Consider the following 18210-nt stretch of genomic DNA (forward strand, 5'->3'; position numbering starts at 1 on the left):
ACTCGCTATTACCGACAAGTTAGCTTTATAGCCGGCACTTAAGGTATACTACGTCTTTATAAGCGAGGTAATCGTCTCTTCTAGCCGTCTAACCTTTAACTTAAGCTGTTTAAACTAGTGCTAAAGTGCCTTAAACTCCGCCCTCTTAATAACTATTACCTTACTTCGAGAGCCTTCTTCGGCGGAGCTAGCTACTAGTAGCGACTCCTTAACCTCCTTTTTCTATAGAAGGTTTACGTCTACCCTTAAGTCCCTTACTACCTCCGCGAGACGGTTAACCTTCGCTATAAGTAGACTAATATTAAACTACTTCTTAAGTAGACTCGGCGGTTTAAGCAGTACTAGAAGTGTATCGTTACTAAGCTTATAGCGACTTAGTCGACAGTATATACGAGATAGCCGAGACTCGGTTATTATTAGTAGCTAATTAGTTATTAGAAGGTCTTAATCTACGGTCTATAGTCTATATACCTACCTCGGTAGCGTTCTTAGTACTTCTATTATATGCCTTCTTCTATACCTTCTCGTAGACCTTTACTTACTAAGGTTTGATAGCTATAGAGCCTTTAGCTATAAAGGACGACTCGTAAAGGTATCGGCTTCTTAACCCTAAGCTCTACTACGGCTAGATCCGAGACCTAATCGGACAGTTTCGCTATTCGAGGGGCGATGTAGGTTTGTATAGGGCTATACTACATTTAGCATTAGAAGTAGAACCCGACAAGGGCAGAGCTAGGGTAAGTGTTCAACGGAGATAACCACGGAGGCGGTTAAAGGGATGCAGCGAATCCTGCTTGATGCAAAAGTGACGCATGCCCACAAAGCAGGGATTCGAAGCAGTCCCTTGCTGCTGAGATATCCACTTGCAGCGTGATGGCGCGATGGGTCCACTGACGAGAATACCGGCGCCAGCCACAAAACCAGTCCAACCGAAGCGAAGCTGTCGAAACATGCACTCCGCGTTTGCATCTGCACCACGCATATATCTGTGACGAGGGCCGATTGTTCTGGACTGGACTTATCTTTGCTGATTGTATCTGTCGACGGACTTGCTTTTGAGGTCTCTGCTGCACTTTAATCCTCTTCGACAGAGCAGGACGAAAAAGAGCTTCAGCTTTCTTGACTCAACATGGCAACCACAACTGCGGATGCTCGTGAAAGACATAGAATCAGCAACATTTTCGCGACTGGACGACCCACCAATGTCCCCGTGAAACGCATCTTCGCACCTGGAAAGAGAATGCAAGCAGCACCGACTTCCGCTGTCTCTCCTGTACAGGAGCCCAACACGACCCAAGACTCGCTCTTCGACGGCTCCCTTCCTAGCTCCTGGACCTTCTCTCAAGATACGCAAACCGTCAGTCGTGAAGCATATGAAGAGAACCAACGCCTTCGTGCCGAGGAGAAAGCAGAGCAAGAAAGAGAACTTGAACCCTCTCCCTCTCCCGCTCCACCGCCACCACCACCACCACAACCCAAACCCTTACCATCATCGCGAAGATCCCATCAAAACCCTTCGTCCACTCTATCCCAACAGTACATGCAACGAGCACTGAAAAGCAACGAAAAACGCGACCTTCAAGATCCAGATTATCAAGAACAAGACGACATCACGACCCCAAAACGACAATACGTAACTCGTTCACGAACTTCTGCGAATGCAAATGTCTCTTTTAACGACGAGCACGAGCATCGTCATACCCCGCCATCACCATCATCACGCATGGAAGAAGAAGAAGAAAGCATAGACGAAGATTCGAGTTCCGGACCCGATGAAATCCCAGCAATCTATCAAGACGTTCCAACTTCTTCGGCACAACGACGCGTGGTGGTGGTGAAAAGCAAACCACCTAGAAAATCTCCCCCTTCGAAGAAAAGTAACGATGAGCGTCGTCGGACGAAGAAACAAACCTCAAGACTTTCTCCCGTTCCTCAACGCCCCACACAGACCGAAGAGGAAAATTTCCTGGGTTTGGGAATGGAAATCGATTATTATCATCAAAGTCCAGATTCGGATTCGGAGCGAAGGTTCACAACAACAACCCCACGACGAGTTCCTCAAACAACAATACCTTCACACACGACTCGACCAGACGTGAGTTCACGCTCGGACGAAGAATTAGTCCGAGATTTACGAGCTGCGAGGGCAGGACTGGAGCGCGCGGAGGCAAGGACGAGGAAAGCGATGGCTGCGGAACGGGAGGCGTTGGATCGGAAAGAGAAGATTTGGGCGGAGATGGAGAAGAGGTTTGCTTGTGCTAGTCCGAAGAGGGGGATGATGTAGGGGGCTTTCAATTGTGGCTGTAAAGAAGAGGCGATTTGCTGGAAGAATTTGAACGCTCCCTTTCTTTCTAATAGCTAGCTAGGGGTTTTATGGGGAGTTATCGTCGTCGTCGCCGAAAAGCGAGGCGAACTTGTCCTCGATAGTGGATGGTAGGATCTCGAACTCGGGCTCATTAGCATCGCCGCCGACCTCGATTGTCTGGGCAATTGATTCTTCCTTATTTTCGCCCGGGAACTGATTGTCGGGGATAGCACTCAGTATACCTGACTCGGGAGGCGAAGCGTGTGATCCGATATCTGTGGTTAGACTCTGGGGTGAGGATGTTTTCCACATTGATTCGATAGTTTGAGCGGCTGGCTTTCTATTCACCGGCAGAGCCTCGTGCAGACCTGCGAGTTCGAGTGAAGCAGATCGAGATTGTGTTCCTTCCGAAGCTGGCATTGATGCTTTGCGCGACTGATCAGTGCTGATCAGGAGCTCATCTGACTTCGTGTTACCTCCTCCACCAATGCCAGTGCTCTTCCCGAAAATACCAAGTACATCGCCCTCCTGCACATTACCAGCTTCAGTGCTAAGACTCGTCTCAGGCAAAGACGGCAACTCGAAATTGTCTCCGAGTAAGTCGATGCGCTGCTTCTCAGCTGCCTTGGATTTGGATTTCGTTGGCACAGTCGGTCTAGGCGTAGCCGAAAGCGAGGACTTGGTCTTTCCCTTAGTGGCAATCTGGCCGAGCTCACGAGCGAAAATCCACGGGAACGACATGAAAGGCATGGTCTTGAAAGTCAAGGCCCGCAATGGCACGTCTCGTCCGCCTTTCTCCCGCATGATTTTCGTCTCGTCGTGGGCAGTCTTGACTTCTTCGGCCGTGACTTTGTACATGGCAACGATGAAAAGTTCCAGCTGCTTATCGTCCTGCTCTTTCTGCTTAGCTCGAGCTTTGACGATGGAGAATATGTCGTCGCCATGCTTCGCCGCTTCCTTGTTCGAGCTTTTGATGCCAGCTTTCTCCTTGCACCGCTCACGATGCTCTTCTACAAGCGCAGTGACAATCGCGCCGATGGTCTCGGAAAACTTGTAGTCGCCAATCTCTTGGTGATGATCGAGTACAAATGTGGTCCAGATCTCGAACTCGGTCTTGATGCCGTGCTGGGTCATAATACGCTGAATGGCTTCATCGTACTCTGCTTTGACCTCGCGTGCATCCGCAAGCATCCGGTCACTAGGCTCGCAGGCAGTCAGAATGCGCTGGTCAAAAGGCAAATCCCAGGCGGCGTGGAAGGGTTCCTTCTTCACTTCGTCGTACAGCTTGCCAAGGACCCGATTCGAGTGATAGATCTTCGACTTTGATTTGTTCTTAGGCTCAGACCAGTGTGGCCACTTCTGCACTTTGAGGCCAGGCGTCATGACTGCAGGCACACCAGTCTTTGGGTAATCGACTGCCTTAGAGTGAAGCTGGGCAAGCTCAATGCACTTTGCGTCCTTGACACCATCCGCGAGCTGATCTGCCCAGTAGCGGTGAGCGACTGCGATACTGCTAAGGTTGTCATTCTTGATGTGCTTGACGAAGAACGTAGTCATGTCGTCCACGCTCACTGGACCATCGCTGGTGACTGGATCAGGTGAAGTATAGTCCATCGGTGGGTGACTAGCTCCGTGAGGTATGAAGTTAGGGTCCCAAATCACCATGAAGTCGTCTCCATCAAGATCGCCTCCCGAGCACATATTGGCGAGATCACGATCGCCGGTCGTAGGTATGACAACCACATCGCGCAAGTGATGGAGCTCGGGCTTGTCGACAGCGCGGACTTTGCGAACGTCTCCAGGATGTAGCGAAGGGTTGCGTGCGAGGATGCAAATGCTTAGAATGACTCGGTACTTGCCAGGTGCATCAGGATCGGGCACCTGTAGAAAGATCTCAGGCAAGTCTTCGTCTGATGCAATTTCATCACTTCCGGCATCGTGCTCATCTGAGGTATCAGCGTTGTCGCTGTCGGCTGATACTGGCTTGTCGTAATGTCCACGTAGGGTTCCGGTCTCGTCTGGGACCGCAAGCCCAAAGAATCCCTGCTCAACATATATGCGAGCCTTCTCCTTGAGGTATTTCAAGCACCACGATCGCCAAAGCCGCAGGCAAGTGATCATGAACGGGTCCTTCGTCTCCATGAATCCGTCAAAGATCATGGTGGCGAGCAAGATGGTGGTCTGGCTGTAGTCGATATTCTTTTGCAGCAGCTCCAAAGCTTTGCGTTCATCCGACATTGCCTCTTTGATGTCCACTAGCATGGCTCGCATCTTGCCTAGGAAGACTTCATCGTCAATCCCGAGAGCAGATAACACCAGGATGATCTGCATGTTCAGATTTGCGGTGCTGAATTGGGAGATTCTGCAGATTTCCAGACCATGGTACTCGGCTGGAAACTTCTCTTGACTCGGACGGATCTGAATCGCAAAGCCCTTGAGGGCAGGATCAACAGCAAGGACACCTTTGCAACCTGCGAGACGGAATTGCACTGCTGAAGGGAAGTTCTCCTCAGAGTTCGGCACGTTGTGGTGAAGAGCGATCATACGAGCCAGAAAAGGAGACATCGTACCAGCGCCGTCGGTGAAGCAGTAGCCATTACGCTCAATGTCAACGCTACGACCCAGATCGACCTTGTGTGGAATAGCTCTCGTTGTCGAAAAGCATTGCCCAAGTCGTGAGACATATTTCGCGATCACTCTGATGTGGGAGAACCGGCCCATCCACTCGCGAATCATTTCTGCGGTGAGCTTCTCGGTAGGGGCGAAGAAGTAAGCTCCATGTTCACGAAATTGTGAGTTGCCAAATGCCAGGAATTCGTAGTGTCGGTCGCCGATCTGAATGCCGTGGGTCATGGTGCGCTTGATGCGGGAGAACACTTCGTTCATGCGATTGTCATCAGAAGACCAGATCTTGCCCTTGTATCTCTCATCAGTGAATTTCACACGCAGGAACCGATCCTCGTAGTCTTTAAATTGACGAATGACACGATTAGATGTCTCGCGGACCATGGTGGCGGCGTAGATGGTTGAAGGTGTCACAACAACGGAGCCAATTTCGGTGCAGTAGTCCGGCTTCTTCTTCGTCACCACTGATACTTGGTTCTGGAGCCGGAAAATGGTCATCGGTTCGTACACGCGCTCCTTGTTGTCTGCAACTTTCTCGAGCACCTTCACAGCGCGTGTGAGATCCATCTCAGCGAGGCGCTTCAAGAAGTCCCGGTCAATATTGCACTCAAGGAGGAGCCCTAAGCTTAAGCAGACTTCCAGCTGGTAGCGCAACTTGAATGGCAGGTAGTGTAAGGATTCGGTCAGTGCTTCGAGCGCAGAGAAGGACCTCTCCACAACTTCGTTGCTGGTCGGCTGGTCATCGCACCAGCTCCAAATCTCACTGGGCTGGCTGTAAGTGAAAGTGAAGCTCTTGTCCCTGGCTAGTACGATGTTGTGGCCAGCAAGGGCTTGGCAGAAGTTTTTGTAGTCTGCTGATGCGACTGCTCCTGCGCTGAACTTCAGGCGATAAGTCTTCCATCGTCCAAAGTCAACAAGGCAGTTCGTCTTGCGCAACTCCACTGGACGATCTCTCGATCTAGGATCGTCATCAATGTCCGTCTGTCGGAACCATACACGGCTCTCGTTCCATGACAAGCTTTCATTATCGTGGGTCGCCCGGATGTTGGTGCTCTTTCTGAACGCCAGCGGTGGGTTCTCGAGCGTAAGGATGATCGAATGAGACCCATCCTGTTGGACCAAATGGAAAGCCTGCGTCACTTGAGCAGTGTTTATCTGGAATCGGAATGCTCGGCCTTTGACTGAGAAGCTCAATTCAATCTCCTTGAACTGCAGGTTCATGGCGATCTGGGTGGTGATTGATGGGACAAGCTCCGCAGAGTGCAAAATCAGGTATTCAGATTCACCCTTCATCATGCCGAAATCAAGCTCATTCACTGGAACCACCATACGCTCTGGGACTTGCTTGGTGGGATCATGTGGGCTTTGATGCATGAACAGCGGTTGAGTGCCGTTTCTTGTCTCAATGACGCGCTGGTGGCCGTCTGGATCTGAGACATTGAGAGGTCTTCCGACCCATGAAATGTCCTTCGGAGCCGGCTGAAAGATGACGGCGGCATTGAGGTCAAGCGTGCGTCGCTCACGAATGATCACGTTGGTGACATTGCCGTAGATGCGGAAGAAGTCGTAGATGTCCCAAGTAGTCCACGATCTTGGCACTTTTTGAAGGTCCACGCGAAGCTCCAGAGCATTCGGTGGACCCCTGCCAGGCCGTGGTGGATTGGGCCTTGGTCGTGACTGCTGTGTTGGTGCGGCGGCCTGGCGAAGTGTCGGAGCAATGAATGGTCTGGATGTTTGGAGGTTGGTGTGTGTTGGGCTGGTCTCAGCGCGTTGGCCTTGGCGATATGTCGCTCGAGGTTCCTTCGAGTGAGGTGGTGTTGCTTTGGAAGAAGCCGTGCGCGATGCAGTGCCTACCGAACCTGCGTCTGAGCGAGGTGGCGTCGGTGGAAGAAGGTCTTCGAAAGCCATCCCGAAGAGTCTGGCGCGGCTCTGCTCGAAGGTAGGTATGTGTCGTGTTGGCTGCGACAAGGTCGAAGGAAGAACAGAGGTAGTGGCTGCGATAGAGCCGAAGTAGAAGGGAAGAAGTGAAGTATTGGCTCCGATAGGGCCGAAGGAAGAAGTGAAGTATTGGCTCCGATAGGGCCGAAGGAAGAAGTGATGTGTATAGAAAGTGCAGTGAGCCTCAAGTTGTCGCATGCAGGGCAGGCACGACCGCACGGCTTTCGTTGCGGCTTTCAATGCCTGGGCCTGAGCGATGGTGTTGCAGTTGTCTGTGTATGCTCGAAGTGAGAACATCCAGAGTCGTGTTGGAATCGCTCGTTTGTTTGCATATGCAAACTGTGCAACCTCACCTGCAGGGACCCGAGCCGGCGGCAGACGTTGCGTCTCACATGGTCGCTCGCATAGATGCACGTAGCCGTGGCCGCGGAAGACGTTGAAAGGCATCTGCATGGCTTGGTAGTAGTAGTGACAGCGGTGGAGCAAATGGGCCTCGTGTATCTAAATGTATCAAGTGCATAGGCATGATGATCGTAAGTCCTTGGCGCCAGAGTGGCCTGAATCGTCCTTTTTGCCAGTATCGTCCTGTGCGCCAGCATCATCTCCGTTCTGGTCATCGTCCTGCTGCTGTTCTAATGCATACTTTCTAGCCATGACATGTGACATTGCGACCGGTGGCTTCCTCTTGTATCCTTTTCTCTGCCGATTCAGCTCCCGTTCCAGCGCTGCCGAGAGGCGATCAATCAGCCATTCAGCTTCACTTTTTGTGCTCAGCAGTGGACTCTTGTCCGACAACCATGACCAGTCGCCGAGCGGATCCTCAGTCGGCCGCCTGCGTAGCCTGCGCTTTTTCTTGCGCTCTCCTTTCTGCTCCTTTTCGGCCGCCACAGTCTCGTCACTCGTGGAAACATCCTCTCTTTCTCCGCTGCCGTCATTTCCGCCTTGGACCGGAGTGTTATTTGCGCGGGAAAATGCGCCTGGCGAAAAGGGCTCCTCGGGCTGTCTTAGAGCGTCAGGCACCAGTACACTCGGATGCTTCTGGCCTGGAAAACGTGGCACATCGTCCCCATTTTCGCTTCCAATCAGTCGTAGATAGTACTCCCAGTCGTGCCAGGAGTATTGCTTTGGTGGCGAGTCGTTCAAGTGTGCCTGTAGTGATCGAATCTCACGAGAGAGGATGTAGTGATAGAAGTGGATGTCTCTCTCGAGTGTATCGTCCTCGGCATCGGCCGACAACGCCGCTGCCAATAAAATTAGTTCAGCTTTCACACCAGAACCGGCATCTCTTACCTTCCAATTCCTCTTGTGCAATGTGTCTTTCCAATTTCTCCGCGAGGCGCATCATTGCTCTCTCACCATGGTCTGCCGGGGACATTTTATTGTCCTTCTTCTTCGGATCCTTATCCGCCATGCCCAGTATTCCCGGTGCAGTGAAGCTGCCAAGCATTTCTTGGATCATGGATCGTACACCTTTTTGTTCGGGTAGCACAGTCACTGTCACACCCGTCAGCCTTGAACGTGCTCCTGATTGTGCTGGGCATACCAGACGCCACCCAGTTCGTGACATCGGTGAACCATTTCACGAACGTGTCACCCATGTTGGAGATCAGAATTGTGAGTGATGGTACCGCGAGAAGCGACCAAATCACGAAGAAAGCTTTCCCAGAATTTGAAGACGGCGTCAAATCTCCGTAGCCAATTGTCAAAAGAGAGGTGAAGGTGAAGTAGACGGACTGAAAGTACGTCCACTTTGTTTCGTCTCGCACTCCTTGAATACGACGGCACCGAGCAGCCAGAGTATGATAGCGAAAAGCCTGCGCAGCACCGTTGGGATCAGCATAGGTATTGATCGTTCAGAAGCCGAGCACTTACAAAGACACAGAAAGCGAGAAGTATCGTCGTTCTGCATCTGCTGCAGCCTGGACTTTTCGCACAACGTTGAATTCCTCCTCTCGGCGTTGCGCTGGAGATAGAGTTGAATCTGTGCTGAATTCCGCACTCGCAAACCATGAAATCTTGATGGTCTGCCTTCGCGCATCAACGTTACTGATTGCGCATTCTCGACGCTTCTCTGTAATGCGAGCCGCCATCTACACTCTATCAGCTTGGCCGCTTGATCTTCCGACGCCAACTGCCAACCTTCTCCTTGCCTCTTTCAAGGACAAGAGACCTGATGCTCCCAACAACCAGACCGACCATCAGAATGCCACCAATCGCAAATGGGAACAGCAGTCCTCGCCCGACTGCGGTCTGAGGACTGTAGTCGCCAAGACCGACTGTGAGCAAGGTCGTGTCTGCCCAGTAGACGCTGTCGAGGTATTTCCAGCCTTCGATCTCGCTGAAAACGAGTGCGCCGAGTAGCAAATAGCCAACAAATGACATGGTCTGCAAGAGTCAGTTTGTGCTCAGGCTATTCAAGAAGCACCGCTTACCTGAAGCATCAACGTTCGCTGTGGAGAGGTCAAGTTAAAGCGCTTGTCATAGTAGCCCTTATTTGCGCCATACACCGTCAAGCACATCAGAAATCCAATGATCATGTAAATCGCAGCTGCAAAGATTGCATAGTAGTAAGCGCTCGTCAGCGCATGCCTTTCGCTCGGTATCGCTCGAGGCTCTGCGATATAGTAATGACTTCCTGAGTTGATGGCCGCCATGTCCGCAATCAGCAGCACGCCCGCCAACAAAAAGCCTGTAATCGTGATAGGCTGTGCCGTGGAAAACTTGACCCTCTTCGCCATGTTCAGTAGCAGAGACGAATTCCCAGTCAGAGCCGAGACAAGCGAGGCGGCGTTCACAGCTAGCAGCCAAGCTGGATCCTGCATCTTGATGCCATCAGCCTGGGTAGCGCCGGGCGGTATGTATGCTCTCCAGGAGTACACCAAAGCGCAGATACTGAAGCCGTTGGCAATGGGACCGAAGGTTGCTGCGAGGAGAGGGCAAGCTGTAGATGCGAACCACCTGAAACGCGAGCGTGTGAGTGACTGCTTTCAATTTTGCTTTCGTATATCACCCCTGTGTATCTATACCATGTTCTGGGAGCCATGAGATCCTCCTCCTCGCGCTCTTTCTGGCATTTGCCATCGACATCTTCGGCGGCTTCTTTGAGCGTGTCTTCGATTCCTGGGTCTATAGCAGACATGGTGGCTGCGGTCCAAATGCCACCGATCAAGTGCTATCGACCTGATTCACCTCGCGATTATGCATCGGCATTCGGATTTCGTGGTAGCGGCGAGACGTGGACGCGTCAGTAGCATGACTAAAGCTGGAAATGTGTGAGTAGCAACGCGTGCCGTCGCCTCCATGATCGCTCTGAAGCCGTCAAAGGATATACTGGATGTATATCTGCTAAACGGGCGGGCTCGGCGGATCATCCGGCAGGTTGCGATCGTCCATCGAGAACGCATTCCTTGGCTTGGCTATGAAATCAAGCTTTCAAGTGCTCTGTCACAAGATCGTGGTTGTGCTTTCTACGAGGGTGCCACATGACGCAGTTTACCATTGTCGCTTGCCGAGATCAACTACAGTACATGTATTTACCCAGTGATTCCCACGCACATTTCTTCCTTCCTCACCCGCCGATATATGCTCTGAATGATTTACAGCATTCAAATCTCCAATATCGAGCATCTTTTTCTCTAGCTTCCTCGTTAAACCAACTACTCTATTAGCGTATTCGGTCTTATTATAGATATTAAATAGTTCGAGAGGGTTCGTCCTATATATCGAGGAGTTCCTATTACTTCTAGTTGTCGCTACCGACCTAAGCTTATCGTAACGAGTTTTATATAAACAAGGGACATTTACTATTTCGCTTAAGCTCTAGAGGTTAAGATAAGAGCTATAAAATGTGCTTATAGGCGGCTGCGCGTGCCTACTAAGTGCGAGCGAAGCTTTCGCACTCCGCCGAGCTAATAGGATAGCGCCGTCGTTATTATATTAATTACTTTTACTAGCGAGAAGGCAAGCTATTAGTATCTATAGAGCAACTTAGGCTAAAAAGGCGTGTTAGTAAAGCTATTAGTATCTATAGAGCAACTTAGGCTAAACGGGCGTATTAGTAAGCGTCGTACTAACTACATAATCGCCGTAAGCGATTACGACTATAAGTAGCAAGCCGCTTATAATCGCGATCTATGCTTACGGCTCTATAGTAGGCGGCCTAAGTGAAAATTATAACAAAGAAGGAGTTAAGAGCAATCTATATTAAATGTTTAAACTAATTCTTCTATTTATTACTTCTAAAGTCTTATACTTTATCGCTGTCTAGGAAGTCTAGCGAACCTATTAGAGTAGCTAGATCGATTAGAGTGTACATAGTTAGATTAACGGCTATATACTAGCGTTAGAAGGTAGTAAGGGCTTCCTAACGCTTATACTTAAGCATAGCTTCTCGCTAGCGCTATTGCGCCTCGTAGACTATATATCGGTCGGCCTCGGCTCTAGTATACTTATCGCGAATAGCTTCCTAGAAAGCGGTTATAAAGGCCTTAGGTTCTAGCAGCTATCTGCTCTAAGCAGACCGAGCGTAAATATAGGCCTTATTATCGATTTAGTCGTAGATAACCTAAAGGTATCGACGTCGGAGACCCTAATAGTACCGATCGAGATCCTAGGTATAGGTAAGAATCTATTTATCTACAAGATAGAAGATAATATACTCTATAATAAGTAGGCTACAACTATATAGATTAGGCTGCTATGTAACCGCGTCGTTAGCAGTCTTAATATAGGTCTAGGTGCCTAGCTTTAGCTATCGAGCATTCTATATATACGGAAAGCAAGATAGTAGATTAGTAAGCGCAGTAATAAATCGGCTACTAAGGGGGCCGATTCTACGCTTGCTATTAGGGCCGCCGCCCTATATATTCTATATCTAGACAATGCTAGTCGTTAGATCGACCTAACTAGCGATAAAGTGTAAAGCGGAAAAGTATATAGTAGAGACAGGGCCGGTAGCTTTAAAGCTAAGCTAGCCTAGATCTAAAAGCAGGGCATCTATATTAGGCTAGTGCTACCGTCTAGTGTCTTAGGTATTATAAGCATCCTACTAGTGCTAAGAGATAGGCTAATTGTTAGATGCGGTTAGAAAGTCGAAGTCCTAGATTACCTTAATAGCTATACGGAATATATTAATAGCACACTCCGTGCTATATACAGCCTCGGCGTACTATACTAATTCTTAGTCGTCGTATATAGGTGTAATAAACTGCCGACTAAGGAGGACATTAGTATCGAGGCGTACGAGTCTATCGATGTATTCTACTCTATACTAAGCAAGGTAATAGTCCTTATTACCCTCCTAAGGATACAGAGCTATATATAGATAGGACCTAAATAAGAGAGGGAGTATTCCTCGCTTCTTAAACAGAAAATATACGTTAGGGTTAACGCTTAAATAATAGGTGCCGTAGATAGCCTCTTTACTAAACTCTATAGCAAGATTAGCGAGTAGACTTATCGGATAATCGGTAGGGTATTTCTATATTGCTTCGAGACACTCCTAGCGATTAATAGTAGCATCGCGCTCTAAGGGATAAAGCGCCTCTTATCTAAACACGTACTAGAAGACAGACTCTACTTCTTTATCGGTATAGAAGGCTCTAGACTAGTAGAGTTAATAGTAGAAAGAACGAGTAAGGGCAAGGACTTCGCTTAAGCGATCGTTAAGGTTAGTATAGGGAAGTACGAGTTCAACCTTTACCCGGCGGTTAGCGATAACTACTAGCTAAGCATCGTTAAGGTCTCTTAGTCGAAGTTAGGCTCTAGGCAAAGGTTAAATACTAGGGACTTCCGTCGAAGGCGATCCTCGTATACTATATAAATCCTAACCGTTAGTAGCCCGAACAGACAGCAGCGGGTCGGCAGCCTAAAGTTGTCGCTATATCTCTCTCTTATTATCTTATAACTAGCGTACGAAGAGATAGTTATTAACAACTGTCTATCGTTTACGCTCGATATAAGAACGATACTAACGTCGGGGCGGCTCTAGGCTAATAGTAGAAGGAATAAAGACTTAACTAGAAGCGAGAGCGTAGCTAGCGACCTCTCGTTCTATATCGTCTAGCGGAGGTTATACCGTATCGATATCTATTCGTTTAGAATTAGGTAGGGATATATCTAGCGAAGGCTATTATACTTCCGAAGAAGGAGACTCGCTGCTAGGTTAAGAAAAACCGAGTAGATTGAGTATTACGTTAGAGAAGCCGCTAAAGTCGAACGTACGGGAGCTCTAAATAGGCGTTGCGGGTAGTAAAGGTAGTACCTAATTACGTCGGCGCTCCTCGTCTATTACTCGCATCCTCGGTATAGCTCCCTTAGTAAGTTTACCGGTAAGCCGATCGTAGTTAAAGGCTTCTTTAATTATAAGCCTACGATAGTCTCGGATACGAGAGAATGCGACGTAGGTTAATCTAGAAGAGAATTCTAGGCCAACCTTAATAATAGCCTTGTCTAGTATTATGCCTTATACCTTATATACTATTAGGGCGTATAATACGGTAAGCGGAAATTGCGTACGCTAGTCGTTCTCGCTACTATTAACAGCCCGCTAGATCCGGAAGATTAGGACAACCTTACGGTTATTTACTCGAAACAGCTCGGGGGCGCCGTCCTTTAGGCTATCGAATGCAACTAGAAGGCACAAAGGCGGCTCCTTACGCAGGTTCTTACCTACTGTATCCTATACCTAGACGATGTCGTAGAGAATGCCTTGCCGCCTATTAACAAGCCTAAACTTAGTCTAAAGGTTGGTTAAAAGTATAACTTTATAGCTAATACTAACTTAAAGTTTAACCTCGAGATTGTAGACGTTCTTAGAGCTTACAGTTAATATATCCGGACGGTTATGCGAGGCTAGTATTAGAAGTACGGGGTTGCCGATATCGCGTAGGCGCTAATAGTTTAACTCGGTAATATTAGCATTCGTAAAGTATAGGCGGATAGCATTATCGAATAAGCTAATCTCTACTATATCGAGATTAGATATAGAACGCCGCATTAAGGTCTACTAGTGATCCTTGCCGAATTGTCCGATACGGAGGGCTGCAAGTACGTAGCGAAAAGCTACCTAGTCGGGATTAGCTCCTTCCTAGCGTATATTAGCCTTTAGTATTAAGGTCTTATTAAAGGTATAGTATATCGCCTATCTAGAAACGTTTTCTAAGCCCTTAGGACGGCCTTAAAACAACGGCTATACGAACACTAGAGCAAGTTAATAGAAGTTACCGAATATAATAATGCTTATACTACTAAAGTGGAGGTCTTAGTTAATAGGGAAGATCTAACGGAGGCGCTAGTCTAGGAAGTGTAGGAGCCTAAGACTAATTATCGACTTCTTGTCGATAATAATATACTAAACACTACGAAGCTAGTTCTGTATATACGTAAGGCGAGCACCTTGTACTTAGTTAATAGAACCTCGTAGAGGAAGCTTAAAAGCCGAATATAGCGTTAACCTATCGATATTAGTAGCCGTAGTGCCTATAGGGGCTACTCGCACGATCGGATTGCTAGGATAATTAGTAGCTTTCGCATTACTCTGCAATCGTACGTATATTATCTAAATTATAAATGATTTACCGGTTCCTCTAGCACTATCGACGTTAAGAAGCAACTATAGTAGCGTCGTATTAATAGTACTATCCTACTAGCGTAGGAGATACTTAAAGTAGTCGACGATTAAATTAAATCCTTATCGCTAGTATCGGTTTAGTCGCTCGAATTAGGTAGTAGATTGCGACTATACCTCTATCTCTATAGTCCTATAGTCTCGCTTCTTAGCCTGCTACTAATCTTCGGAGGTATCGTAGAGATTAGGGTAAGTATTAAGGTACTTACCGATACGAGGTTCCTAATATGTAGCTCTGTTAATATCGCGATCCCCGAGGTTGTTTAGATCCTTATCCTATATACCTAGGTTTAGCGAAGGTCCGCAAAGTGTATCAAAATTAGCGGGCTCTCTAAGATTCTACAGTTCTAGATCGATAAATAGATCGTCTTTATACCGGTTAATATCCTATAGGTAATTATTAGGATGTAATAAATAGCTAGAATTATTAATATAGTACTCGAGACAATACTAGAAGGCGGCACCCTAGCTAGTAAATTCGATTTTAGGCTTATCGGGGAAGTAGTATAGCGTAGCCTCTAAGCATTGCGGCAGATTACGGAAGGGGTAATAGATCTAGATCTTCAAACGCTAATAGTTAACAAAGCTAGGCTTCGTTAGATTAGACGAGTACCGCGGAAAGTAGTTAATAAGTCGACGATCGCGAACGATATTCCGAAGCTTGCGAGGCTAGCCCCGATACTACAAGTTCTACTCGCTTAAGTAATTAAACATCGTTTCATACTCGGTAGCATTAGGGCGCTGCATATACTTCTAAATAGAAGTGCGAGGAGCGGCTCTCGGGTTCGGCGCACTATCGCTATCGTTATCTCTAGTATTATCTCCTATAAGCTCCTACTCCTACTATTGTTACTTATCGCTAATGTAGACGGCTGCGGTTTGCTCTATCTATAGACGGCAGTCTAAGTTAATTACAGTACGACTTCCTTTCTATAGGGGAAGATATAGATTAAGGTAGGCCACTTATTAAGCTAGCTAGTCGCGTTCCGTAATTAGGATATTTAGAAGCTTAGCTACTATTAATAGAAGCGGCTTATTATAATTAATAAGAGGAAGGAGACCTTTTATAATGTCGTCGTAAGAGCGGCTCTTAACCTTAGTCTTACTACAATACTTAAGAATATACTATATAATAGCATAAGTAGTTATATAAGGGGTAATGTTATAGTTTGCCCGCTAAGCTATAGACATTAAGCGGTTGAAATGATTAAGAAACGAATTATTGCAAGCAGCCGTAAACCCGAGATAGCGGTTATTATACTCGTAGTTAACGTCGGCCTCGTTGCGATACCTCCTCGGGAAATAGAATCGATAATATAGTTCGCTATCTAGGTCGTCTTTCCGCTTTGCCTAGTAGTAATCGTTATAGACATAACGCTATATACGGTTAATTATATCCGCAAGATCTTCTTACGTATTTATTAACTCGCTAGTACTAGCCTAAATAGTAGCTCCTTGTCTAAGATCGCGACCTAGCTTAGGGTTTATAGCGGTAATATAGACACCCTATTATCGTACGAATGCCTAACGACCTTCCGGAGTAGATACATCCTAGTAGGGAACGTCGCACTAAAGGAAAAAGTAGATATAGCAACTTCTACGACTCTGCTACTTAAAACGATACTAATAGTCTGTAACGTTAAACTTCGGCTTTATTACTTTCTTAAGTAAGTACTAAAACCGCCTAACGATGTATGCATTAGCGATATATAGGTGATTTCGGAGGTTCTTACGCGCTATCTTAACCCGCTCGAGTAGTCTAAGTTGCTTCTATCGCTCGTAGCTAGGCATTAATCGTGCTAAGGAATCCTACTAGAGATCGGTAGCACTAACTATACAGAACAGTACCGGCTTGCCGAGGGCACGTATATACGTCTCTAAGTTAATACGACGTCTATTCTAGTAGGGGCAGGTGCCGCGAATCTGTCTACCGACCTTAACGATTGAGTTGATAAGCTTTTAAGTATCCTTGTCCTTCGGATCCGTAGCGAGTATAGCTTCTAGTGTCTCTACTAAAACCTCTATACTATCCTTCTAAAAACGATTAGCAAAGAAAGCGGCAGTATTAAGTACATAATGCCTTATACTCTTATTAAAAACAAAGTATAGCTAGCGCTCGTAAGATACGAACCTATTATCGTAATACCGTATATAGTAATCGATAGTATCGTTATATAATACACTCCTAGGCCGCGGCTAGTTTAGATCTCCCTTACCCTAAGGAAGCAACGTTAGAAAAGCTATTGCTATTAGTAGATATAAACGATTAAGCTTATTAATTGGAATCTTAGAATAATTAGGCTAAGTAATGTGTAATAGCTGCACTAGCTGCTTAGGAACAGGACTGCTAGCTTTATATATATACCGATTTCGTAGGCGGTCTCGCAATTGCTCTATAGCGCAGTATTAAGGGTAAAGGTTAGGCATAGCGGCGTACTTATAACTAAGGTCCTCGTCGGCATCTAGAATACCGGCTCCTTAAGTAGGACCTAGATCTATACGGCGAGGAGCTACGGGTTCCGTTATAGAGATAGCGGAAGGCGGACGACGCTAATCGTATATATAATCGATACAGTTGTCGCGGTTACAGATACTAGTAGTATCGAACTGCTAGATTAGAACAAGTTCTAGTCTATTAACTCCTCCGATATAGGAGAATTAATCGCGTATAGTAGCATAATTACTAACGATATAGTATCGTTACTCTCGACTCTAATTCGCGTTAAGAGTGCCTATCTCGCAGTAGTAGCACTCGTTATTACGGCGCGCTTTAATAGGACGTAGATAATAACATCCTTCGCATATAAAGAACTTAGAGGCAGCCGGGGCTTATAGGTAATCGTTAGCCGGTAGTATAGTCTCGATGTATTCTACGGATTCTAGCTAATCTTTAATAGTGTTATTATTAGGTAACTGCGATAACGCTACTTTATCGATCGAGATCTCGCGATAGTATCTATTGTTAGCTTTAAGCTAATCTAGTGCATTAAGAACCTTAGAACGGCGAATACGGAAGTCTTATTGAAATTGCCGGCGCTTACGCTACTAATCCGTATCTAGGTTACCGACAGTAGGCTTATCTGCCTATATAGAATAGACTAACTGTTTCGGACGAAGAACAACTAGATCGAGCTCCCTAGGGATTCGAGGGAGCTTATAGTAGACAGTAATAACGTCTTTTAGGAAGTTGTAGATATAACCTCGATACTGCTACTACTGCCCCCGTATATAGAATACGGATATCTAGATATATATACGAGAAATGAGCAATTCTTTAGTAGTAGTAAGACCGCTTAGCTCATTCGGTATAGCGCTAGGATCTATGTTATTGCCGTCGGTGAATAGGAAGGGGTCGCCTCCTACGATACTATTATCTCGGTTAACGTAACGACTACAAATGCTATTATTCCGTGCGAGATATATACTAAACTAGCGCTCCGAGTATCGAGAATACGTCTCAAGCACGTCCTTATTAAGAGACCGACAGAATTCGTATATAAGGCGTTTATCTTCTTCGGTAATTGCGTTAGTAACTGCTTACTAGTCTACCGGAACAAGAGCGGGCTCTTTATAGTTCTTAAAGCGTATACGCCGATCTGCGCGTAGTCTCTCCTTACGAGACTGTTTATTACGCTGTCGAGGCAACGATAGGGATAGTTAGACTTGAGATAAAGCTAGCCTAGGGCCCTACGAGGAAGTCTGCCGCTATATACTA

General features: G+C 47.0%; 2 protein-coding genes across 2 annotated transcripts; one reads left to right on the forward strand and one right to left on the reverse strand.

The window, feature by feature from the left end:
• Positions 1–969: 969 nt before the first annotated feature.
• MYCFIDRAFT_210685 (uncharacterized protein) lies at positions 970–2471 on the forward strand. The gene has a single exon (XM_007925939.1). The coding sequence runs from the start codon at positions 1130–1132 to the stop codon at positions 2282–2284; it is 1155 nt and encodes a 384-aa protein (XP_007924130.1). The 5' UTR covers positions 970–1129; the 3' UTR covers positions 2285–2471.
• On the reverse strand, positions 970–13166 carry MYCFIDRAFT_202751 (uncharacterized protein; the record flags this gene model as incomplete). The annotated part of the gene is made up of 3 exons (XM_007925940.1): positions 970–2925; positions 3022–6270; positions 13139–13166. The coding sequence occupies 3 exons, from the start codon at positions 13164–13166 to the stop codon at positions 2372–2374; spliced, it is 3831 nt and encodes a 1276-aa protein (XP_007924131.1). The 3' UTR covers positions 970–2371.
• Between the last annotated feature and the right edge of the window lie 5044 nt (positions 13167–18210).

Source organism: Pseudocercospora fijiensis (genome assembly GCF_000340215.1).
Source record: "Pseudocercospora fijiensis CIRAD86 unplaced genomic scaffold MYCFIscaffold_2, whole genome shotgun sequence".
Lineage (NCBI taxonomy): Eukaryota > Fungi > Ascomycota > Dothideomycetes > Mycosphaerellales > Mycosphaerellaceae > Pseudocercospora > Pseudocercospora fijiensis.